This window comes from Mastigoproctus giganteus, chromosome 13, assembly GCF_048544385.1.
Source record: "Mastigoproctus giganteus isolate SK-2022 chromosome 13, ASM4854438v1, whole genome shotgun sequence".
Taxonomy (NCBI): Eukaryota; Metazoa; Arthropoda; class Arachnida; order Uropygi; family Thelyphonidae; genus Mastigoproctus; species Mastigoproctus giganteus.
The window spans coordinates 51,404,086-51,431,529 of record NC_143587.1 but is presented as its reverse complement, the minus strand read 5'-3'; the positions used below and the strand labels follow the sequence as shown (position 1 = coordinate 51,431,529).

At 37.1% G+C, this 27,444-nt stretch overlaps 1 protein-coding gene across 1 annotated transcript in view; it reads right to left on the bottom strand.

The window, feature by feature from the left end:
• Positions 1–13,795: 13,795 nt before the first annotated feature.
• The window catches only part of Nop10 (Nop10 ribonucleoprotein), a 31,828-nt gene continuing 18,179 nt past the window's right edge, over positions 13,796–27,444 (bottom strand). Inside the window, exons 2-3 of the mRNA XM_090387765.1 lie at positions 24,462–24,504; positions 13,796–13,967 (exon numbers count right to left, since the gene is read on the bottom strand). Of these exons, the coding sequence (XP_090243891.1) occupies positions 13,870–13,967; positions 24,462–24,504 (141 nt within the window). The 3' untranslated portion in view covers positions 13,796–13,869. The remainder of the gene's footprint in view (positions 13,968–24,461; positions 24,505–27,444) is intronic.

Below are 27,444 nucleotides of genomic sequence, written 5' to 3'. Positions count from 1 at the left end.
GTTACTTATCTGCCTAGTTACGAGATGAGGCCGAAACCAGAGGAAAACATCTAACCCCCCTAAGGCTAGAGGGGACTCGTAGACTTGGAAAACTTTCCTTAGTTTAATAAACTTAGTCCAGCATTGAAAGAAATGTATCCAAATGGAATTGATGACCTTTAATTTATCAGTTCAAAGACATAGAAAGTAGACGCTTCAATTCAAAATTTGAACCACTTTTTAATTTTTCACTCCCTCACCATCGAGTCACTAAATAATATCTCTCCATTTGTTATCCAGCGATACCTGGTAAATGTTGCAGGCTCACCAAAAATGGTAAGACGACTTAAATTTGAATATCTCTTGATGGAAACACTCAATCAGAAGCAGTATTATTACTAGTGCCATATGATGCAAGAAAACAAGCTTATACTTGCTTTCTAAAGCATCGGCAAAAAAAAGAAGAAAAAAAACACCTTACCATTTCACTTATTCATTATTATCTTCAATTATTTGTCAATTTCTTCATTAAGCTGTCCACTTCCACATCTGCACGGTAGCACAGTGGTATCGTCACCGTCCTCCTCACACCTCGTGGAAAAGGTCTGGTTTCGAATCCCACCGATAACGCAAGGACCTTTAATGGGCTTTTTCACTCCGTGGCTGAGTTAGTCGGTCTCAAGCGTAGATAGCAAAGTTTCCCCCCCCCCCCCCATAGAAACGGGTGTTTTAGTCCAGAAAACCTGTCAATTACGGCTGACCTTAATATAATAATTTGAATTTGTCGACTTCCACAACAAAATATGGATTTTTGTTCCATCAGACAACTACTCGCTGGCTCAAGGCAAACTTAAGCACATCTACTCTGCAACCGTTCTTCTCCAATTTGAATTTATTCCCTGTATTTGAATAGTCATAGCAAAAGAAAGAATACCATCAGATATTAAGGTTTCTCAATCCATTCAAAGCCTTAGATACAGATCTTAAATTCAGATCGCATTGCATGTGCTAGTCTCCAGACGCTGCAATTTACAGAACTGAAGCCTTTCTTAGTAAGAAAGGTTTCAGTTCCCCCCTTTGTTCCCCTCATCAATCTCATTGCCCTTCTCTGCACTTGTTCCAGCATGTCTCCATCCTAAAATGAGGCCTCCAGCCCTGTATGCGTACTCAAGGTGTCGCCTGACATTGCCTTATACAGTGGGATAATCAACTCATTATCCCTGCTAGCAGAATTCCTGTATATCGTTGACAAACCCCATAAGCTGTCCTGGCAGCCTGTCTACACTACCCAGGTCTTTTTCATTCTCCACTACCCTGAGTGTAGTACCCACAGTTAGTACATTTCTCTGGGGTTACTACTACCCATGCGCAGTACTTTGCATTTGTCAAAGTTAAACGTTACTTGCCATCAGTGGCGTATCTAAATTTTTTGGGCCCTTAGGCAAGAAATCATTTTGGGTCCCTTATTTTTTTTTAAATAAATTTTAATTAGGTATGATATAAAAAAAATGTTGACTCATTTTAATTACATAAATTTGTATGTATTTCATTTACGATTTCTTTATAACTTTGCAAACATCTAAAACATGAAAATTAATATTACAATATGATCTGGTGAGTATCGGTTTGGCACACCCAGGGTCCTGAGCTGGACATTATAATTCTTCTCTTTCTTGGTGAGTCCCTTCTATTTTTATTTCTCTCTCTCTCTCTCTCTCTCTCTCTCTCTCAAAAATAAATTTGATGAATTTGAGGTATTGCTCAAAACATCAAAGGCAGATATTGTCGGGATTTCAGAGACGTGGTGTCACACAGATATAAGAAATGCAGAACTGGAATTTGGGGAGTACAATGTCTACAGAAAGGATAGACAGGATAGGAAGGGAGGAGGGGTTATGCTATTAGTTAAAAAACACATAAAATCCAAGGAAGTGAAGCCAGTCGACATCGCTGGACAGTGCAGTGTCGAGTCAGTTTGGTGTGACATAAGCATTGGGAGATCAAAATTGAGAGTAGGAGTGTGCTATAGGCCTAATGACTCTGATGAGTATAATAAGAAACTGTTCGGAGAAATAGAGTGGGCCAGTAAATCAGAGAGTCTTATAATGGGGGATTTTAATTTCCCAGATATTGACTGGAATTTGGGGGCTGGTCACTCACACAGTAGCAAGGCTTTTGTGGATTTATTGGATGATTGTTTTCTACATCAGCATGTTCGGGAGGCAACTAGAGGGAGTAATACTCTTGATTTGATTATCAGTAGTGATTCTTCATGCATTAAGAATCTGCAGATAAATGAACCACTTGGTGGCAGTGATCACAGTGTGCTGAAGTGGGAGTTACTCAAAGAGGTAACTACCATTAGGGGTAAAGGGAAGGGGTATTGCTTTCGTAAAGGCGACTACAATGGACTGAGACAGTATTTAAATTCTATACAGTGGGATCAACTGATGATATTGCCAACAGCAAATTCAAAATGGGAAGCATTCAAAGAACTTATCGTGGAAGCTACTAGGCTTTACATACCAACTAAGAAATATTGTTCAAGGTTTAGGCCTAAATGGTTGTCAGATGAACTAATGAGGCATATGGCAGAGAAGAAAAATGCATGGGATACATACAAATTAACACGTGACACGGACGCCTATGATAGATACAAGTTGATCTGTAACCAAGTTACAAAGGAGGTTAGGCAGGCGAAGGCAGATTACGAGAGATCCTTGGCAAGGGATGCGAAGAAAAACAGCAAAGAGTTCTTTACTTATGTAAACTCTAGAAGGAAGGGGATGAATCAGATTGGTCCACTTGAGATCGATGGGTCAACTGTTGATGACCCTGCTCGGGTAGCTAACAAACTAAATGAATATTTTGCATCGACATTCACACATGAGGAGTTATTCAGCGAGGGGAATGCCAGAGGTGTATTCAACTCTAGCAGTAAGCTAGAGAATCTTGTAATAACTGAGAGCAAAGTGGAGGAGAAATTGTTGAAGATAAACACAAGAAAGGCACCTGGGGTGGATGGGATCTATCCAGTTATATTAAAGGAGGCAGCAAAGGAGGTAAGCAAACCCTTAGCCATAATTATGAGAGCTTCCTTGGACTCAGGGGAGGTACCCATTGACTGGAGATGTGCAAATGTGACCCCAATTCACAAAGGGGGATCAAAGGCTGACACAAGTAATTATAGACCTGTGAGTTTAACTTCTGTTCCCGGAAAATTAATGGAGGCACTGGTGAAAGAAGCACTGCAGGATCATCTAGACAAGACTTCAGTTATAGCTAGGACACAGGATGGTTTTGTTAAGGGGAAGCCTTGCCTGACAAATTTGATTGGATACTATGATGCAGTCACAAAAGAACTGGATGCAGGGAATAACTTTGATATTATATACTTGGATCTTAGAAAGGCTTTTGATACTGTTGCACATGGAAGACTGCTGCACAAATTGGAGCAGTGTGGCATTGGAGGCAAGTTGCTGCTATGGATAAAGGGGTGGTTGAGGGGGAGAAGACAGAGAGTGGTAATCAATGGACACTGCTCATCGTGGACTAATGTTATTAGTGGAGTCCCTCAGGGTTCAGTATTGGGGCCTTTATTGTTTTCTGTATTTATAAATGATATTGATGATGGTATATCAGGCTTAATGTCCAAGTTTGCAGACGATACGGAGGTTGGCAGGGTTGTCAAGGACACTACTGACACTATGCTGCTGCAACAGGATTTGGAAAGGTTGAGCAGATGGGCTTCGAGGTGGCAAATGAAGTTTAACATTGACAAATGTAAAGTACTACATATGGGAAACAGCAACCCCAGAGCAACGTATCAACTCTGTGGTACTACACTGACAGTGGTAGAGAATGAAAGGGACCTGGGGGTGGTGGTGCAGGCAGATATGAAGTTCTCTGAGCAGTGCAGACGAGCTGCAAGAGTAGCTCATGGTGTATTGTCAATGATATATAGGAATTTTTCTAGCAGGGATAAGGAGGTGATTATTCCCTTGTATAAGGCAATGGTCAGGCCACACCTAGAGTACTGTATACAGGCCTGGAGGCCTCATTTCAGGAAGGATGTAGAGCTGCTGGAACGAGTACAGAGAAGGGCAACTAGATTGGTGAATGGGACAAAGGGGTTCTCTTACGAAGAAAGGCTTAAGTTTTGCAAATTACAGTGTCTGGAAACTAGGCACCAGCGGGGTGATCTGATAGAGGTGTACAAAGCCTTGAATGGTTTGAGCATGCTCAATGCTGATGGGATTCTTCCTCTAGCTCAGAAAAATCACCTGAGAGGGCATAAATTCAAATTGAGGAAAGACAGATGTAGGATAGATGTGGGGAAATTTGCTTTTAACCAGCGGGTGGTTGGTGGGTGGAACAGACTTCCATCCCTTGTCGTGGAAGTTGATAGCCTAAATAAGTTTAAGGCTCAGCTGGACAGGTATTTCGAACGAACAGAGGGGTGAAGTGGAAGTGGTTATTTTTATTTATTTATGTTACTTTTTTTTTTTTTTTTTGGCTGATGCTGCATAAGCTTGCTTTCTTGCATCAAATGCCTCTACTAATGCTAATGCTAATGCTCTCTCTCTCTCTCTCTCTCTCTCTCTCTCAGAGTAACCCAGAAGGTTGTTTTTTGGCTGGCGCAGCAAAAGCCTCAGGCTTCCTTGCACCATATGGCTATTTGTAATAAATAATAATAATAATACTTATTAAATACAATTTGACAAACATAAAAAATTATACTATAGCTAATAAATTTGCGAAAAAAGTTAAAATGTTCTTTTAGCGCTTTTACATTTGCGAAATCATTAATTAAATCCATTTTACTGGCATATTTATGCTCAATAGCCAACATTGCAAGATTGCACAGTCTATTTTGACCAATAGCAGTTCTTTTATAATTTTTTATTATTCGTAATTTACTAAATGACCTTCCTTCGGCAGAGTAAAAAATAACATAAATAAAGTACATATTTCTGAAAAGTCAAATAAAAAAATTGTCTGATAGACATGTCTGCTGATAAATCTTGTTTAATAAGTGTGATTAAGTTACAATATTGAATCGGCAGTTGGAGAGAGAGTACAGATGAATACTTTTTTATGAGACTTTCACACTCACTTAATATATCAGCATTTGACATATTTTTTTTCGGTTCTAGTACTGAAAAATAATTTTTTTAACTAACTACATACTTTCAAAACGATTTTTAATTTATGTTGTCTAAAACAGTAAAAAACACTGATTTAAAAAAAAAAAACTAATCTCTATTATCAAACAAAAAATCGAAGCTAATTCATCTTACTGTCTTTTAGTTCTACGTTGTCGTTTGTCTTCAAATTTGGGATCTTCTCCGAACTCCTTGGCAATTTGCTCAGATTCGTATTTAATTTGTTCGTATGAATTTCGAATGATTTGTAAATTTTTACTAACTCGATCCAATACAGAAGTACATTCATCGAGGTCTATATCATGCTTCTGTAGAGTTTTTGAAGATTAATTAATTTCGCACATCACGTTATTCAAAAATATACAAATAAAATCAAATGTCTTCATTTGCTTCATTATTCTATGTGCTTCGTCTCGGTCTGCTTTTTTAGTTGATTTAAGATTCATTTCTGTCAAAGCTTTTATAATATGGGCAAAATGAACTTTCACAGCTTATAGACCGTAATCTACCAGACCAGCGAGTCGGGTTGAGTTTTTTTTAATGTAAATATTAGTGGAGTTCCCCAGGGTTCGGCGTTGGGCCCATAGTTGTTTTGTATATTTATCAACGATATTGATAAAGGTATATCAGGTTTAATGTCCAAGTTTACAAATGATACAAAGGTTCACAGGGTTGTTAACGATAGTAAAGACAGTATGCTACTCCAACTGGATCTAGATAACTTGGTTGGGCAAATGGGCTGAGAAGTGGCAACTGAAGTTTAACATTGACAAATGCAAAGTACTGCATATGGGTAGCAATAACCCAAGAGAAACGTACCAACTGTGTGGTACTACACTCAGGGAAGTGGAAAGTGAAAAAGACCTGGGGGTAATTGTGCAGTCAAATATGAAGTTCGCTGAGCAGTGCAGACGGACTGCCAGGGCCAGGGCAGGTCATGGAGTCTTGTCAATGATAAATAGGAATTTTTCTAGCAGGAACAGGGAGGTGATTATTCCGTTATACAAGGCAATGGTCAGGCCATACCTAGGGTACTGTGTACAGGTCTGGAGGCCTCATTTCAGGAATGATGTAGAGTTGCTAAAACGAGTACAAAGAAGGGCAACAAGATTGTTGAGGGGAACAAAGGGGCACTCTTACCAAGAATGGCTTAAGTGCTGCAAGTTGTAGCATCTGTGAGGTGACCTGATTGAGGTGTATAAACCCTTGAATGGGATGAGCAAGCTGAATGCTGATAGGATTCTTCCTCTTGCTCAGATTAAGAACTTGAGGGGGCATAGATTCAAATTGAGGAAAGACAGTTGTAGAATAGATGTGCGGAAATTTGCCTTTAGCTAGGGGATAGTTGATTGGTGGAACAGACTTCCATCTTTTGTTGTGGAAGTCGATAGCCTAGATAAATTTAAGGCTAAGCTGGACAAGCATTTGGAACGAATGGAGGGGTGAAATGGGAGGGTTTATTTATTTATTTATTTTTTATTTTTTTTGGCTGATGCTGCATAAGCTTGCTTTCTTGCATCGTATGCCTCTACTAAAGCTAATGCTAACTTCAGATTCCCCAGTAAATTCTGCTGGATCTCAACTCATTTTGGAACATTTATAAATGGAAATGGTCAGGTGGCAAAACAACCAATAAATTCAAACGTAGCTGATATGAAGATTCCTGTAAAAGCCTACAAAATCGAAAAACTTACTACGCCCAGTAGAAAAATATATGGCAAGGATATAGCAACAATACCTATTGAGATTAAGACCCAGCTGTCCTTCTGGCACTCCAGCACCAGGAAAGTAAGAAAACAAGTGGTTTTTGCATTGGACACTCTCGTATAACTCATTTTTACCTTCTAAGAAGTGAAGGCCCTCCACAGTGTATTCACTGCCATAGCATTCTCACAGTGAAACATTTTACTTGATGCTATTATTAGCAAGAATAGCAGAAACATTCCTATCTCACAGACGTTTGCAGGAGCCTATAATGATGAACTACATCTTGGGAAATGAAGCAAACCTAGATGAATTTTTTTTCTAAAAATAAGGACGCTCTCTCACCTCCAAAAACTTACAAACTTGAAACTATTTTAATAATTTGAATCACAATATGGCCACTGTAGCCCTTGTGCCAAAACCAAAACATTACGTCCCCCCACCTCTTTGGAATTTTCATTCCTCCATTCATGACATCACATTGCAGTGAGAACCAGTAAGTATAATACAGATTTGTGGCATGTAATCCATACGAAGTACTTGATCAACATGGGCAAAGGATATAATCTGATGGACTTAGAAAAAGGGATGATTGTCGCGTACTGGCTGAAGGGTGGCAAGTGGATGGTAAACAGTTGAAGTTGGAATGACTGGAAAGAAAAGGCAAAGCAAGAGTATGGCTAGGATTCCTCCTTGGGTCAGGCCTGAGCATATATTCCGAATACTGACCAACTTCATTTGAGAAGTAGCATAGTCAAAAAGTAACTTTTGAACTACATTCCGCAGGGATATTCATATAAAATAAGAGCAGAGGCATCACAGGACTGACAGTGAGCGGATCAAAGGCAGCAATGAATTTACTTCTTTATTAAAGGCAACAAGTTTTAACCGAACTTATTGAGCTGCTATAATGAAGTGAAGATGTTGGCCAAGCAAAAATTTACCCAGAAAATTGTTTCGAGGGAATTTTGCCTAAAAGCTTTAGTACAAGTGAGAAAACGGGACTCGAGTCTTTTAGCTGTTGTATAGCTCTCACCAAGTTCCTAGGCATAGATTGTGTGGGAAACAAGACTTGGATTTTTCCCATTATAACATTATGGGCTGGTTTCTTTTTTCTGGGATTTGCTTAATTTGTGAATAGAGTAGAGTAGTATTCACATTATCACTTTAACAATGATTTCGACTTCCAATTAGGAAACAATTTAACTTTTTGAAGGAATGGGGTGGATGAAATTTTTTTTTTGGCTGATGCTAAATAAACTTGTTTCTTTGCATCATAGACCTCTACTAATGCTACTTTGACATAATCCTTTTCTTGCCAGCTTAACTTCAGAAACAAATTAGTTAGTTTCTGCTAATGGGTGTTCTTTTTTACATGTTACCCATTCGAGAATTAATGGACTGGATTACTCAATTCTGACTGGACAAACTTGTGTGAATTTTGTGCCAGCAAACTTGGACAGCTATAGCTCTGCACATTTGGGGACGAGTTACCCATATCATTTCCAGTCTAAGGGAGTACATAAAATTGGGTGACTGGTTGTGGATTTGCCAAAATATTTAGGATGAAAAGCTAATTTTGATGTACCATTTGAGGTATATGATCTGATCCTATTACAAAGTTTGGCACTTGAAGTCTGAGGATGCAATGGAGATTTTAGATAGCACACAATATAGAAGTTTCCCAAACTTTTTTAGTCACGAAACACTTCTTCATTAAAGAACTGTTTGCTAATATTTTATTAGATACGACGCGCTGTGCATTAGGAACATCTTTATTTCCAACGCATGTAAAGCCGAAATGCAAATGATCATTATACTTTCGTTTTGGTTTTTTATTAGTTGGTTACTGTTTTTTACACTTAGGATTTTTGGGGAACAAAAGGCTGCAATTCTTCATCCTCACTTTGAAGTATGACAATATTGTGTTGGTTTTAATCGACTAAGTTGCAATACTATTAAGTACTTGCTTCTCGTTTTAAAGTTCCTTTTTTTCAACTACAAATCCATGGTCATTCATTTTAATATTTCGAAACAGCGATAATTATCAAAAGTTATGCAAGGAAGTGAGTTTAGTTATATCGATTCGCTTCCCCCCTCCCTCAACCTGTGTACTCCAGGCTAAATTGCATACGAATGGCATGTTAGATCACTATATAGCTACTTTTTCATAGATGGCATTACCTTTACACATACCTTTCTATGCAAAAGCCAGCCAAAATAAAGTATTCTGCAGTCTATTTCATTATTAGTCTATGCCGGTATATTAATAACTGAAAAAAAAATCACGTTAAATATTACAGTGATATAGAAGTGGCACATGTTACAAATATGCAAAATTTATTTTTATTTCTTTTTTTATTAATTACGATTTTTTTACAGAACACTAGCATTCTTGGGAAATGCTGATATAGCCCTAAACATAGACATTACATCGTTGGATGAAATGAAACCAAACCTAGTAACAAAGCAATTGGCCTCCATCTGGAACTCTTGAGGTTGGACGAGGTTTATTAACACCCAATCTCAAAGGAAAGATCCTCTTTCCTTTTGAGATTGGATATTCATAAACTGAGTTAGAGTTATTAGCAGTATTAAATAGAAATTGGTGAGCTGAGAAGTCAGCATATATCCTGCAGGATGGCAGTACTTCTGAAACACTAGCTTATTGTGGAAAAGGATGGATAAGGTGGTTTACCATGGTTTGTTCTATGACACTACCTAGTCACACATGAAATAAAAGCAAAACAAGCTGGCCAAAGCCAGACATCAGAGAAAATCTCATGGCAGATGACCAGGAACTTGATTCAGGAAAAGTGGTGATAAAACTGACATTACCAGACTGATCTTGAGATTGTGAAATGGAAAGGAACTGATATAGCATGCAGGCAGAGAGAGAGAAAGTCAAAGCAAATTGGTAGCATTTCAGTGACAACAAACTTGGATGTTAGTAAATACTGTTAAGCCAGGTAGCACTCTGAGTAGGTGGGAATATGGTTTCCATAGAGTTGAGACTTAGCAATTGGCTAATGTAGTAGGGTCTTAGGAGCATCAGCAACTAAGACCATATTGCTCAGTGTACATTGTCTATGAACTGTGTTCTGAGATCGATTTGTTTGCTGGACAAAAACTGAGTTTCTGGGAGAAAAAACGTGCCACCATCACCCAAGAAATTCAGCCATGTGAAATATGCCCACAAAAATTCCGTTATCAACTAGATTCAAACTTAGGTCTTTTCCACCTGGTGCAAGGGCCAGCAATCCAGTCAACTCTGCTACCCACTAAGGTAGCAGTTGGATGAAGAAATAATGTGAAATGAATTGGTAATGCTATTCGTGTTGTTAACTAAGGATCTATTGGTTCAAGTGGCAGCTACCCCATTCACCTTTCGTGGTGCATTTCTTGCACCGCAAAAGCTGGTGCAAGAAAACTATTGGGCAGAGAAAAAACCTTAATCTGATAGGTTCTTGGATATGATCCATACTAACTTTGACCTAACCTCAGTGTTAATTCCTGTTTGCATAATGTTTGATCCATCTTGCAACTGCTTCTATGTCCTAAGTCCATCAAGAGTCAGAGTATGCACTTGTTCTCATCCTACTTGTACAACGTGCAATGTCAGGATCTATTTGCTAGCAACAACTGGTATTATTGCAATCATCGAGACAGGGTTCACATCTGAGTGACTTTGGCACAGTCAATTTTAACTTAATTTTCATACATCTTGTGAGAATCAGAGTCTTTTGCCTTTTACTCTATCATCCCTCTCATTATCAATATCAGACTCTCAAACATTAAGCAGTGACCACATTTGTAGCACCACATTCTTGTGGCTTAAGCAACATCTCTGGTTTCATTGGTCTCCATCAAAACAAAGTTCCTTCTATCCCTGTGTTCTCTCCTGTGATTTCAATCACAAGGATGGGAGGGGCTTTTTTGGGCTATTGTTGCAGGACTGATGAGTTAAGTCAGACAAGATGAAGACTATCTGGTTTTCTGCTACCAGAAAGTCAAGTGCTTTGTCCAGTATGTTAGGCAATGTACCATAAAATGCATGTGGTTTACATTTATAATATACTAAGTAATGCTTCATAACTGTGTTTGGCATAATTTCAGAACCAAAAAAAAAAAAAAAAAAAACCGAGGCCTTGACCAGATGGATATAAACATAATTTCTGTCAATTCCCAGTCTGATTCAGTAACATTAATATAGTCAGGATGTTAACATGTAACAGGATAAGAAAACCATTAATATGACAATATTTTCTCACTAATTAAGTAATCAAAATGCACACAAAAATCTATATTAATTTAAACAGAAATGGCAGACAATGTGCAAAGTTTTATATATATATATATATAAAACTTTGCACATTGCACAATTTTTTGGTTTTTGCTATAGTTTCCACTGTTTGCATCACCTTCACAATTGAATATTTTACCTTTCAACTGTTAACTATTTGCCATATCTACTATATATATATATATATATATATATATATACTGTTTTTTTTGGAACAGTATGGCATACCAGCACCTTTATTAACATGACATGTGACATTTGGATGCAGTACAAGTCATCCAAGTACCAGTACAAGATGCAGTACCAGTTAACCCAAGCATGGTAGTAAGTACTATAGGTTCTAATACCTCTCATGTTTGGGGTTCACATAAAAAAAAAAAAAAAAAAAAAAAAAACGAAATTTGTAATATAATTTTTTTTTTTCACGTTTACCTACTATTATTCAAATAAGCTTAAAGTTATTTAAGTAAATTTGCATTTTTCACTGTCTATTGTTAAGATATTTTCTATATAAAACTTTAACTATTTTTAGAATTCTAATATTAACTCAGTCGGACTTCTGTTTAACCAATTCCTTTAACAGAAAAAATTTTTTTTTGAATTCCCTTTGCAAATTACATTTAAAATAGTTGACGTTGAGCGAAGAAAATTTTCATATAATGAACGGCTTAAGAGAGACTTAAGTGGGTACACACTGTTTGCCCTTCTGGCCTTCAGGCAATTTAGGAAATTAGTGCTGCTGCTAAGCAAGAATTGAGAGAGCTAAAGGGATTGCCATTCTGCAACTTAGTGGTACCTGGTAAAACCTATCCAACCACCTGTCCCACATACGGAGAAGTAGCGCTGGTCAACAGTGAGCAGATCAAGGGGTATTCCCAATGGGCTCTGGCTCACTTTCTACTGCAGTGGTGTCCGATCTTTTCCTGTACAGGGCCATATTCAAAGTTAGATTTCTTTCAGGGGTCGCACTGAGTGACTCGAGAAAATTTAGTGTTACATTTTCCATATCTTGTTACACATAAAAGGAAGTTTTCTATTTTCATGTTACCGTTTTTTTATTTTCAGGCTATATACAAAAAATGCAAACTCTCAATACTTTTATGTGTAACAAATCCATGTCACTAATTTATTTTTTAGATTTTATTAAAATTATAAAAATATGACTTGTTTTTCAAAAAAATACCTTACTTTTGCCTTCAAATGCTCATTTTAGAAAATTTACAACCTGAAAAGATCATTGCTTAAGATGAATATAAGGTGAATAAATAAAAATGATACACCTAAAACTAAAAATATTTGAATTTTATTAATAATGAAAATTAACTAAGTACAATACACAATTACATTTACTAAACAAACATTTAATGAGAATTTTTTTGATAATTAGCAAAATTTAAAATGCTGTTTTAATTCACTTTCTGCACAGGCCATAGGTTGGACATGGCTGTGAACCAACTGTAAGTGCCCCGTTTAAGAATTAGAAGAGAATGAGTTACTTTTACCCTAACAAATAATCATATTTCGTGGAAATGCGTTATCCACATTTTGCTGTCTCTGTTTACATGGTCACAGCAGCTGAAATCCAAACGACACTGACATTTTGGACAGTTAAAAAAAAAAAAAAAAAAAAAAAAGATGAGGACAATGAAGGTATTAAACCTTCTAAACATGTAATGTTGGCATTTGGTGAGAATGAAGTTAGAAAATTGTCAATTAGGCTTCAGTTAAACAAGAGATATAATTTGTGCATCTCAAGAACATCTAATCGAAAAAACAGTTTTGGAAAAATTGAAGAGCATTTGATGAATGCTCTGAGTACAATACCAATTTCATCAAGTGGATGTGAATGAGGATTTTCAAAAATGAATCTGATCGTCAGCCCAACCAGAGCTTGGTTGATGACAAAAACAATTTCTTCACTACCATTTCTTAAAATTGTAGGCCCACCAGTGACACACTTTGATCCAGCAAATATGTCAACTCGTGGCTGCTTCAGAAACATCATTCAGCAACAGACACAAACAGAAAAGAAGTCGGGATAGTGTGTTGGATGAGAACTCAATAAAAATTTGGAATCTATAAAAACTATTATGAAATTATTTTTACTTATTACTTATTTGTTAGACATTTACTTATTTTTTTATATACTTGAATAATAGATTTATGCTTAAACTGTGTTAATATAATTTGTTGTTCTTATTCCAAAAAGATTACTACTAAAGTAATAATCAAGAAATAATTTTTTTTAAGAGTACTGTACATTTCATGTCCTTTTAAATTTTCAATTTTTCTTGATAACAAAGGATGAGTACCAGCACCTATTTTTTTCACAAAAAAAGCACTGCACATGCATACACACACACCCACACCCTCCAACATATTTTTCAAAATTTTTTTAATTTTGCTACAGCCCTTTTAGTACTTTTGTGGAAATAAATTACTATGGGCATCTTGTATATCTTGTTTTTTGCTCTAAATAAATTAACCTCTTTGAAGAAGACATTTTCTATGAACCACAGCAACTAAGTCTGTCATACACTTAAGATATATGTAACATTTACTTTGTGTGTAAATACTTTATGAATTCACTCTATCTTGAAATAAATTTTTGATATATGATGTAAAAGTATATGATGTAAAAGGCTAAATGCTCAATTTATTTATTTTTAAATTAGATGCAAACTCTTATGTTTCATATATACACTATTCAAGATTTTATTAATACACAGGTTTCTTTTGCTGTGTTGGAAGAAGTCCAAATCGATGCTTTATGGTTAGCCTATGTCTGCTATACTTATCCTCTGGTGAGAACCGAGCTATATATAATAAAATAAATAAAACACATTAAATATGCTAGTAAATTATGAATATAACATTATATAATATGTTTTATATAAAGCAATACTTCTCAACACAAAAAAATTAATAGCCATAAACATGAACACATTTTCATAATGCCAAACACTAGAGAAATGTAAATCTGTATGTAAGAGGTAATTTTCTAAGTTTAAAAGCTGGAACCCAATAATGCATCATGTAATGGAAGATAGCAAATTCAGATTTTGTAAGAAAGGGTTAATCATATGGATTTCATGCATGAATTGACTATAGCATATGGTCCCTGGATCAAGTTTTCCTTCATTGGGTGCAGTCTCAGAAGAGAGATTCTTTGTGAAATTTGTTTTGCAAAATTGTAAACTAAGCATTGGATGCTTTTAAATATTAATTTGTTCTTAATTTAACTTGATAGCCTAACATCAGAACAAAGCAGTCAAAAATAAAATAAAATTATGTATAAAACATACATCATTCAGTGTTTTTTTAGTGAAAATAATCTTTACAAATATTTGGGTATCACACAATTCAATCACATCAAGTTCTGTATCTGAATAATTCTAAAGAATTTCTCCAATTTTTGTTTTCATAAGCAAAATCGGACAACACAGGCTCAAAGGTGCATCTCCTGCAATTTTTAAAGATATTTTTGTGCTGCCATCGTCTACTATTATTGGAAACATAGATAACAGGACAAACTGAAAAGTTTCAAGAAAATTAGTTACACAAACCAACACACTGAAGTGACCTTTAATATGTAATTGACACATGCAGCACAGTATGCAAACACATGAAAAATGTTAATTTATATATATAGTAGTAGTAGTAGTAGTGGCACTTGATGCAAGAAAGCAAGTGTAGGAGCTTATGCAGCATCAGCCAAAAAAAAAAAAAAAAAAAAAAAATCACACCATACCCTCCAATTGCCTGTCCAGTTCCTCCTTAAATTTATTTAACCTATCAACTTCCACAACGACAGATGGAAGTTTGTTCCAGCAATTAACCACCCGCTGGCTAAAGGCAAATTTCCGCACATCTATTCTACATCTATCCTTTCTTAATTTGAACTTATGTCCCCGTAGGTTCGTATTCTGAACAAGTGGGAGGATCCCATCAGAATTCAGCGTGCTCAACCCATTCAAGGCCTTATAGACCTCAATCAGATCACCGCGCAGGTGCCTAGTCTCCAGCCACTGCAATTTGCAGAACTTAAGCCTCTCTTGGTAAGAGGATCCCTTCATTCCCCTCACCAATCGTGTTGCTCTTCTCTGTACACGCTCAAGCAAATCTACATCCTTCCTAAAATGAAGCCTCCAGACCTGTACGCAGTACTCAAGGCGTGGCCTGACCATTGCCTTATACAGAGGGACAATCACCTCCTTTTCCCTGCTAGCAAAATTCCTATATATCATTGACAAAACCCCATGACCTGCCCTAGCAGCCTGTCTACATTGCTCAGAAAACTTCATATCTGACTGCACAATTACTCCCAGGTCTTTTTCATTTTCTACCACCTTAAGTGTAGTACCACACAGTTGGTACGTTTCTCTGGGGTTACTTCTACCCATATGCAGTACTTTGCATTTGTCAAGGTTAAACTTCAGTTGCCACTTCTTAGCCCATCTGCCCAAATTATCTAGATCCTGTTGCAGTAGCACACTGCCATTACTGTCATTAACAACCCTGCCAACCTTCGTGTCATCTGCAAACTTCGACATTAAGCCTGATATACCTTCATCAATATCATTGATAAATATACAAAACAACAGTGGACCCAACACCGAACCCTGTGGGACTCCACTAATAACATTAGTCCAAGAAGAGCAGCACCCATTGATTACCACCCTCTGTCTTCTCCCACTTAACCATCCTTTTATCCATTGTAGCAACTTACCCTTAATACCATTCTGCTCCAATTTGTACAGTAGTCTTCCATGCGCAACAGTGTCAAAAGCTTTCCTGAAATCCAAATATATGATATCAAAATTGTTTTTTGCATCCAGTTCCTTTGTAACCACATCATAATATCCTATCAAATTTGTCAGACAAGACTTTCCCTTAACAAACCCATGCTGTGTCTGAATTATTGCTGCAGTCTTGTCTAGATGATCCTGCAATGCATCTTTAACCAGTGACTCCATTATTTTACCCGGAACAGAAGTTAAACTAACTGGTCTGTAAGTTTAACTTCTGTTCCGGGTAAAATAATGGAGTCATGCAATATACTCATGAAAGAGTTAAAACAGCAGCTAGAGGTCTGTGTGGGCCCAATACAAATAATCACAATGAATTGTTATTTCAAACATTTTGAACTTTTTCAGGCTATTTCTTACATATATATATTTTTTTAAATATTTTTTTATGTATTTAAATTCTTAAAGGTTTTTCAGAAAAAAATGTGTATTAGTTGTCTGTTGATTGACCAATAAGGCACACTTCGCCAACATCTCCAGAATTCACCGAAATTTGTATTCTTTTATGGAAATAACCCGATCTGTATTTTTGCTCAGTAAAATATAGCCTTTACCCTTAAGCGGGTATTAAGTTGCAATTTATGTTACATCAAGAGTATGATATGAGTCATTATATCCCACAGCAATGGTTCCCTTTTTAGTTGTATGTGCACAGTATACAGTATTTCTTAAATGTGATACCGTTAATCCCTAGTTCTACTACATCTGAGATTTTGGGTTGGCCTACTCTCAATTCTAAGAACATTCACTTGTAACACTTTCTAACTGCTTCTTTGCTATATCCAATACTGATCAATAATTTAGAAATACAGGTAAGATGAATGCTTATACATCATTCATACAGTGAGAATTGCCAGTGACAGTCAGTTCTAATTTTTTTAATTTAAGTAGAGGTGGATATCGATATTCGTTTTGGAATTATATTAAGTATGGTAAATTGAAAATTTATTACATTTTCTTATTTATATAATTAATATTGATAATTATTATTACTAATAATTATTAACTAAGAGGCTCCACCCCCTGCTCACCAACCCCCCACTTAATGTCAAACTCACTTCTTTGTCTTCACCAGATTCTTACACTTCATAAAGGGTTTTAAACACCTTCGCACACAGGTTTTCATTCATTATACTTTAAATGATTGCCAAGACATTAGTCCTTTTCACTCTTTTGGCTCGTTCCATCAACGCTTCTCCATTGTTGGAGAAGCGTTGATGGAATATTAACAAACTATACAAACTATATCAGGTCACTTTTATCAGCTAACAATACAAAAAACATTACAATGGAACATCAAATGATGCTTGGTGTGGTTGTGTGTTAGACAGTGAAGCACATGCACACCATTGTGAACGTTACAGAAGCAGTTATCGTGCAATGCATCCCATGTACATGCTGTTCATTGTCAACAGCAAGTGTCCGATTCTGCTCAGTAACCCATCTGTGTTCCTTCCATTTAATGTTCACCAACCACATGCACGTGCTTCACTGTCTAACTCGTGACCACACTTGGCATCATTTGATGTTCCATTGTAACTTTTTTGTATATTAATGTCAGCTGATGAAGAAACCCATCGTCCTGATATAGCAGAGGTATGATTGTAAACAGTTTAGTATTTTGTAAATATTTGTAGTTTTGTATTGTATGTTATTATTTGTATAATAACGTTATACTAACACAAACATTATAACGCACTGATTGAAATCTAATTAGGAAATGACTTATATAATTATTTACCTGCGCATTTGTAGTGATGTAATTGCCCTGCCCTCTCTTCTCCCAATGGCTCAAATAAATATCACTAGGAGGAAAACCTTTTTAATGTATAGAGAGAGAGATATTGAACTTTGAATCTGAACTTATTTTTTTTATTATTATGAAACTTCACAAAGTAATGCTGGCGATTTTATTTATATAAAAAGCTTCAATCAGGGCAGGATAAAAATCGGTTTGGGGGGGGGGGATAACTTTGAAAAATTAATTCCGGGTTGGGTTGTTTAGACTTCGGGCCAGGTAAAAATGAAAAAATGTGGGCTCGTTCAGACCTCTAACAGCTGCATAAACAGTGGAAAGTTAGGTAACACACACAGTGTTACATTTAAAATGCATTTGATTTTTTTATTTAATTAAATTTTTTCTTGTTCTGAAGCTAATAGAAATAAAGGTTTAACTAATTGACCATTAATATATAAAAGTAATTCTTTTCCTTTAAATATTTATTATACAATGTAATATTCACTGAAAATTTTTAGTACAGTCAGTTCTTGTATAACACGTGTTTACACTACACGAATTCGATCATACACAATTTCTTATATAACACGAACTGAATTTGTTTATGTACGATTCGCCTTTGTGTTTACAAGAAATGCAGTCGAACGCAGAATCACCCCAACCGAACGCAACACGATAGGAATGAAGAGAAGATTCTGAAAATGTATTTGTTTTTTATATCAGTGAAGGGGAAACACATTTCACCATAATAATGTAAAAACCAACACAATTCCAGCTATCAGTATAATCGCAAATGCAATTAGATCGAGTTTACTACCAGTTTATAACAAATTCCACTAGCAGAAATGCAACTCGAAATTGTTTTTATTGTTTTATGGTAGTAACCCCTAGAAATGTGCTTTTGTAAAATGTGAGGTTTAATAGTGTATCTCTGCCTTTACGGTGTTGTTTATTCAGTTGCTACATGCACACAGCTTTGTTTATGTGTATCAAGCATAAACAAATAAAAATGAGTAAAATACTTAAAAGGTGAAAAGGAAGCATCCTGGTGAAGACACTACAGATTCAGAGAGAAAAAGAAAAGCAATATCGATAAACAGAGGTGGACTGGATCAAAAATTCTTACCCGGGAAAATTTATAGTGGCCTCATACTATGGTTTATGACCAAAATCACACCGGCCTCTGTTTGTTTGTTATTTAGTTTTTAGGAGCATTAGCAACTAAGGCCATATTGCTCCGGGATATGCAGTGGGCATTCCCTGACCTTTCTGCATCCTCCGTATTTGGTGGTGAAGGGCTCGAACCCCGGTCTAATCAAGAAGCGTGTGCTACACACTGCTGCTCCTTCCCACCTGGCTACAGAGGCGCCCACCGTGATTTCCCTGGTAAGGCTTATGGCCAGTCCGCCTCTGTCGATAGAGAAAAAATATGAAACTGTGAAATGCTTTGAGCAAAATGAAATTGCATGTGTAATATCACATGAAATTCCATGTGATATTACACGTGCTACAAACCTAAATGAGGCAATGCCGAGAATTACAAAGAATGCAGAGAAAATAAAAACAACTTTCATAGCAGGAACACTCAAAGTGTAATTAAAATCCATTAGATTAAGACACAAGGAACTGGAAGAGATGGAACGGCTGTCATCTGTTTGGATAGAAAATCAAACAAAAAACAAGTTTGCTTATCATAGAATCAAAAGCATTAGCAATATTTTATTACGTAATAAGATACGTATTTTATTATGATTATTTATTGTGTTTGGTAATGTTTTGGTTACAAATGTGTGTAACCAAATGTGTGTTAGGTGCCGACCACCCAATCTTGGGTGGTCGGCACCTAACCCTATTTTTCCCATAGGGCCTGTTGTTTATATTGCCCGATTTTGCATTGCACGAGGGTTTCTAGGAACACAACTATTGTGCTATACGAGGACTGACTGTATTAGTAAAATAAATAAATAAATAATAATAATTATTATGGAGTAGTTTCCATTCCCTAATTGCATAATTTTAATTTTAGAAGCATTAAATTTTAGTTGCCACTGTTCAGACAACACAAGCAATCTAAACCATTTTGAAGTAACACGGCCTGGCTCAAATTGTTAACCAACATTCCCACCTTCTGATCACCAAAATTTAACAGATTTCCTCAGACACTCTTGTCAGTCAAAATTACCACAGGGGCTCACATCTGGTGAGTATGGGCTTGGTACAGTCAGGGTCCTCAGCTAGATATCATCATTCTTCTCTTTTTTGGTGATTCTCATTCTCTCTCTCTAACTGTTCACTGTGCAGTTATCATAAGTGACTCAATTAATTTGGGAGGCGCAATATGGCCTAAGTAGCCCTTGTGCCAGAAAACACCACACACACAACTCACTCTCTCTGAAGTCAGGGTAACTCAGAAATTTTTTCTGGCTGGTGCAGCACAAGCCAAAAGTCTTCCTTGCACCATATGGCTAATAATACTAATAATATCATCTACGAAAATTAGAAAGAGTGAAGGATCCAACACTCTGAGAGATCCCACTTTTTAACACTAGTCCACCCTCGGGACTGACTATTTATGACAACCCTCTGTTTCCTACCATTTAGTCAGCCTTCTGTAAAGCATAAAATCTTACCAGTAACTTCAGCTTCTTCCAGTAGCAGTCTTCCATGAGGATGGTATCAATAGCTTTAGTGAAATCTAGATATATAATGTAAAAATTGTTACTTGCATCCAAATGTTTAATGACTAGATTATAGTAATTTATCAAACTGGTCAGGCATGACCTCTCCTTGATGAACCAGAGCTGGGAACTATTCAAGATAGCATTATTCTTGTCAAGATCAACCCAGATCCCATCCTTAACTACAGAATTACTCATCTTTAGTTAACTGGGAAGACGTTAGCACTTCAGTCCAAAGGAATCTTCTCAGAGTCTAATGATCTTATTTACATTCCCAATGGTTTGATACACTTATTTGTATCACTGAATGTACTCCCACCAGGAGCCCTGCTCTCCTTATACTCAGTAGCTTTGATCAATGATATACAGGAATTTTTCTAGCAGGGATAAGGAGGTGATTATTCCCTTGGATAAGGCAATGGTTAGGCCACATCTTGAGTACTGTATACAGGTCTGGAGGCCTCATTTCAAGAAGGATGTAGAGCTGCTGGAACGGGTACAGAGAAGGGCAACAAGATTAGTGAATGGAACAAAGGGTTGCTCTTACGAAGAAAGGCTTAAGTTTTGCAAATTACAGAGTCTGGAGACTAGGCACCGGCGAGGTGATCTGATAGAGGTGTATAAGGCTTTGAATGGTTTGAGCGTGCTCAATGCCAATGGGATTCTTCATCTTGCTCAGAATAATCAGCTCAGAGGGCATAAATTCAAATTGAGGAAGGACGGATGTCGGATAGATGTGCGGAAATTTGCCTTTGGCCAGCGGGTGGTTGGTTGGTGGAACCGACTTCCATCACTTGTTGTTGAAGTTGATAGCCTAAACAAATTAAGGCTCAACTGGACAGGTATTTCGAGCGAACGAAGGGGTGAAATGGGAGTGGTGTGTTTTTTTTTTTTTTTTTGATGATGCTGAATAAGCTTGCTTTCTTGCATCATATGCTTCTACTAATGCTAATGCTAATAATGAATGCTTCTCTGAAGCTCATTATCACTAATTTTGCAACAATCTGAGTCCTTAACATTTCTTAGAGGCTCAAGGCTTACCTGATTTCGGCTGTAAATATCATTGAGAGTATCTGTTCAACTCATCTGTCATTTATACTGGGATTTCTACAGATCTTCCATGGAAATCAAAGGATCCAGTGATTTGCTCCTCTTTGTTTTTTTATTGACATATGAGAAAAACACCCTATCTATCCCATCTTAGATCTCTTTACTAGTGCTTTCTTGTAATCAGTTTCTGCCCATATTATATGTAAGAAAGTGTCATAGGTGGTTTTATTACATATTTGCTTATATACGATGCTCATACAAATCAAAATCACATGATTGTTTGTAGTAGTCCTATGCTTATTTTATCAGTAAACTTGTATCTCACCTGTCATCCATTTTGGAATCTTATGTTTACAGAACTTGCCCACTGGTACAAATAGGTTTGCTATTTTGAATAAATCCCAGCTTACCATAATCTATCTAGTTAATTGATCCCAAAAAAATCTCATTCTGTTACAATCCCCTCTTGAAATTGAAACTTTTGCCTTTACTTTGCCTATATAGGTTTCTTTGAAAAAAAATTGATTTTATGGTATTGTGGCCATCTGCTATTGATTCCTTTGCTGGCAAATTTGACAGAGTTAGACTCTTTAGTAAGAATCAATTTTAAGATTTTAGAAACACTTATATACTCTCTCTCTCTCTCTCTCTCTCTCTCTCTCTCTCTCTCTCTCTCAGAGATAACTGGGTGATTGTTACTATGTAACAATCGCCCAGTTTGTTAAAAAAAAAAAACCTGTTACCATATAATGCATAATCAATCAAACTTACAAGCCCATTCAATCTGGCCAAGAGATTTTTTGTCATATCCCTCGCAGTCATTTGGCATGTAACATACCACTGTCACTTATCCATTACTGCAAACCATCTCATACCACGCTTATTCGGCATCCACGTTACCATGATCTGACTCAGGGATCATTCCTGCCACTTTCAAGCAGTTTTTGATCAGAAACGTCAAACTTCCACCAACCCTCCTTATCTTCCCCCGAACACAATATTTGCCAAAATGAAATTTATATTGCATCTCTTGGTGTAAGCCCAACTACATCAATATTATCTTACTTGATCGAAAGCCAAATTTATTTAATTTTCTTTTTAGTTTCTCTTAGCATTATAGAAAAATTAAGTTATGTACTTTACTGCTTATTACAAATCTTGATTTACCGTTTATAGTTAAATGTTTTTCCGTGTAATCTCAGGCTGCTGGTGGATTTTGCTTCTATTACACTTTCCCTTTCAGCGTTTAGGGTAATTAACGGTTACACACAAACACTCTCAGAGAGAGTGTGCATGTAATTTTGTCCCATGCCACGGACATGAGTCAAATGTGTAGACTTCCCTAACCTCTCAAACTAGCAATTTCCCTGAACCCATAATGCCTCCTCAATGGCATCAGAAAAAACCATTACATCTCCTCTGTTTAAGTACTGTCTTTATAAAATAAATCCTGTCTACCAACTAAGGCTGGCCATGCTGAGAAAAATTCCCCCTTCCCACAAGCCTTGTATTATTCCTCAAGCTTTAATCATGAAATCTCTGCCATCACATCTGGGTAGAACTGCATACATAAAAACATTTTATCCAATCCTGCAAAAACATGACCTTATATTTCATAACAAATCAGTTCATTTAAGTTTAAATCATTAGTCCCCACTTGTATTACCATGGAATCATCATCCACAAGTATTTCCTTCTTAAGCTTAGTATATGCAGCAAAGTCCAGTAATCCTACTGCTGTTGATTTAGAAGCATTTCCAGAGTCACACTTTGCAATTTCCATCAATAAATCCAGTGATTTTTTCCTAAATCATTTAAATGCTGTGCAAATCTCCCCTTTCAGAGCAAAAGTTTATAGTTAATTGATCCCAAAAAAAATCTCATTCCATTACAATCCAGAGGGAAAGAAAATTACAGGAAAAAAGAAATCATACAGAGCTAAATTTAAAGAATACAGTGTTTGAACTGTAACAAATCTATTATTGAATATGCTATTTCTGTAGCACATTTTCCAGTATACACTAAAATTTTGTGTGCTACTCAGACTCCCTCCAGTCACTATGTGGAAGAGTAGAGGTAGCGAGATTATATACTAGCCGATCTGGAAGCCTCCTAAACAGTTACCAATAGGTTCGGTCCAGTGTACTAACTAGTCGCCAGCCTGCGAAGACCATTTTAGAGCTGTACCCTCGAAATATAAGTAAGACTGGATCTTGCCATGATGTCCATCATAACCTCAAAGGTCATCAGTCACACTGCATGATGGAAGAGATGGGGAAGGATTGACCGGAACTTAGCTCTAGAGACTAAACACTGGTTCCACCACTTCAAGCCTCCAATAAGCAAAGTGGTGGTATTTCACCGGTTGATGAGAGTCATCTACCACCTAGTATTGCCTGGTAACACAGAAGGGTGACATTCCTCCATGTGGTGTGGGCGCCACACCTCGACCCCTGCTTACGTTGGTTCACACCTGGGTGGTCACCCACAGTGTGCTTGTGCATGGGGTTATACTCAGGATTACTAACAGTCCCACCATTGTGAAGGTGCAAGCAGAGGATTTGGCTGTCACAGACCATCCGGACTTCACCAAAATTGGGTCCACTTGACTTGAGTGTCATCCAAATATAAGTTCCATCAGCGTTTTAGATTCCCAGGTAGCAAGTATAGCTTGTCTGGCATATCTGAGGGAATATCTGTGACAACCTCAAGGACCAAATATACCCTGATATGGCCTGAATGGGCAATAACTTCTAATCATAAGAAAACATGGCTGTGGTCCCTCACTCCCCATATTCTCCAGATCTAATTCCTTCTTGGTCTCGAAAATAAATCAAAACACAAGAGCTGCAGAAATGGTTCTAGTGACAGAATTTTGATCCAGCCTCACAATTCAGCTAAATAATAAATTTTTGAATTCAAAGGGTGTGTGTGTGTTGTGTGTGTGTGATTATCCTTTGAGAATTAAATAATAAAATTATTTAATTAAGTTGTCTACAATTAGAAACTAACATTTTTCACACTGACCAATCTTACCTGGATGGGCTGACATTGTTGGCTTTCCACTTGGATCAACAAGCTACAAGATAAAAATGTAATAATTAATCATTAATTAATTATTAATCATCATAAAGCACACATTCATAATAAATGTGAATTTGTGCTTTTTGATGGAAACTAATTCCAATTACATAAACTCTTATTAAACAGCTTAGAGTTAAAGACAATATTTTGATTATATAAAAGATGAAAGTAACACACAAGCAAACAAATTTCATTTCATCATATAAGGAATATTTTAGCACCAATTGCTCCACGATAAAATTATTCTCTCCACCAACCAACACCAAAAAATATCTTTCGATCTTCCTTTTCTTCATGGTCACCCTAACAAACATATTTCTGGTATTTCAAACCAAATCAATGTTATGTTACTTTTTTTTATGCAAACCACAAACACGAAAGGTATTAGAACCTATAGTACTTAGTACCGTGCTTGGGTTGGAGGTTGAGAAGAAGAAAGAAGATATTTGTTGACATTGGACTTCTGTAGACTGTAAATTTCAGGAAATACGTATGAAGGAAGGTTGTTGCAGAAAACGGCAGTTGAATGAATAAATGAGGAAGATGAAAAGTTGGTTCTGTGAGTTTGAAGTTGGACAGTAAATGGATGTTGGCTGATGGCAACACGTGTTCGGACTGTTTTGAAAGAGAGAGCAGAATTATAGAAGCCAATTCAGAAGAACAGTGCCCATGGAAGTACAGTAAACCCCCACGAATAGCAGGGGTTACGTTCCTGAGAAATACTGTGAATACTGAGTTATGGCTCCCATAGTAATAAAGGGGTTCCGTTCCAAAGTATGAAATATATAATAAAAACTAGTCTAACATTTTGTCTATGTATATATTATATGTACCTTCATAATATGACTATGTACATAGACAGTACATAGTGAAATGCAAGCACATGGCATTGAAATGAAAATAAGAAACAATTTAATATTAAATGTAATATTAGAAATTTCAAACAAATCTTTCACACCAGCACCTTTGCTAGCTAAAAACCTTATCCCGCCAGTGCTATCACCAGTTTCGCTAAAGTGTTGATAAAGGAGTTTTGCCTTTTTACAAATGATGAGTGAACTTAACGGAATTTTATTTTGAGTTCGGTCTTCTATCCACAGATTTAAAGCCTTTTCCATTTTTTGTAATTTAACATCACGAGTTACAGAGCAAATTTTTGAAGCAATTAGCGCATTTTCACAGACACTATGGCGGATTTTTTCTTGATTTCTTGATTGATCGTATTGTTGACTCATTGATTTTATGTTTTGCCACTGAGGAGACACTTTCACCATTAGAAATTTTATCCAATAACTCAATTTTATTCGCTAATGTCATCACCTTCTTTGATCTTTTCACATTCATAGCCATATTTTTGTACGGGTTAGAAAGAACTTGTCCACAATAAAGTCACTTTCTTCCGTTAACACACCCTTCCATGACAAGCGCATAACACATACTGAACAAGGATTAGCGAGAAATATCCACACTCGTGATTTTGTCACCCCTCTCCCCCCACCCACTGAGCGCTGTTTTGACAGGGAAAGATAATTTTAGCCATGCCCATGTTTTATTATGGCGGAAAATGTTCACGGCACTTTAAAATTCACATTTTTTAGGTTTCATTTTATATTAAATCAGTGACCACGAATAGCGGGGGTTTACTGTATCTGTAGAGCCTATACACTAGACGACTAACCCTTCCACTGCCTCCAAATCACGAACAACAAGGACAAATGTAGTACTCCATGCACCCCAAATCTGAAAGCTCCATGATCAAGTGGAAACTTTTATAATTCCATCCATACCAGATTACTGCGGTAGGACCATTAAATATCCCAACTCATCACCAACTATAACCAAACGGAACATGTGTCACAGGAGGAGTATGGGGGGAGAACCTCCCAATTCTACCTCAGTGGATAACGCTGGACATCATGGCAGAACTGAAACTCACCTCAACCATACTCACTTCCTTTTCTCTGCAAATTGACTCACCGACGGGACATGGCTCCCAAGGGCAACCCCCAAACAAAAGAGCAAGCACAGCCTCCGTGCACAATATACGACCCGGACTTGCATTCTGGTTGACAGATCCATTCTCCCAAACAACAACGGAATCCGCCTTAAAGAGCAAATATCCATGGACGGGACATGGGTCCCACGAGCGACTACTCAACAAATGCTGCATTAACTGCACTGCATTGACTTAGACTTATTGATCCTACATCTCCAGCATCAAATGGACCAGGATTTGCTTCTTGAATACTCAATCTTGACCTACAGACGGAGTATACACCAAAAGCGGCGAGCAGCTCTCTACGCATTATCCTATGGATGCTAAAATCTGATTTAACTGGACGGGTCCCATTTCCAATGAGCGACCTCCAAATAGGCGGCCAAACTTGGCTCACACAGACATCAGAGAAGAGGAGTTAAATCCTACAAGCGGCTCAATCCTACTAGTCTATACCAAATGCCACATGAACAAATCGCAGTCTCTGCATGCACGCTGTATTGGCAACCTGAGCCAGCTCCCTTGCCTGGCTCAACTATTTCACCTCTCCCCGACGGGTGGGGGAGGTGACGGTTCCACTGTATCCCCCCACACGCCATCCCCATTCTTACTCTCTGGTGGGACATGGGCTTGCCCCACTGTAAACTGGAGCTGTCTTCTCTATCGGCCCCATGTCTCTGCCTTTCCCCTCCCAGTCTTCAATCTACTCCCCCACTCTACCTGCACGCAATGCCCCACACAATCTAAAATCACCTTCGCCCACTACTTTCAGCCTCTCATTCCAAGTGCCTCCCTGCCACGCAAGCACATAGAGGGTGTATATATGTATATATATTTGTGTGTATTATGTATGTATATATATTTGTGTATGTATATATGTATATATATATATATATATATATATTTTTTTTTAAGGTCCTAGCCACTGAAATCTCAGGA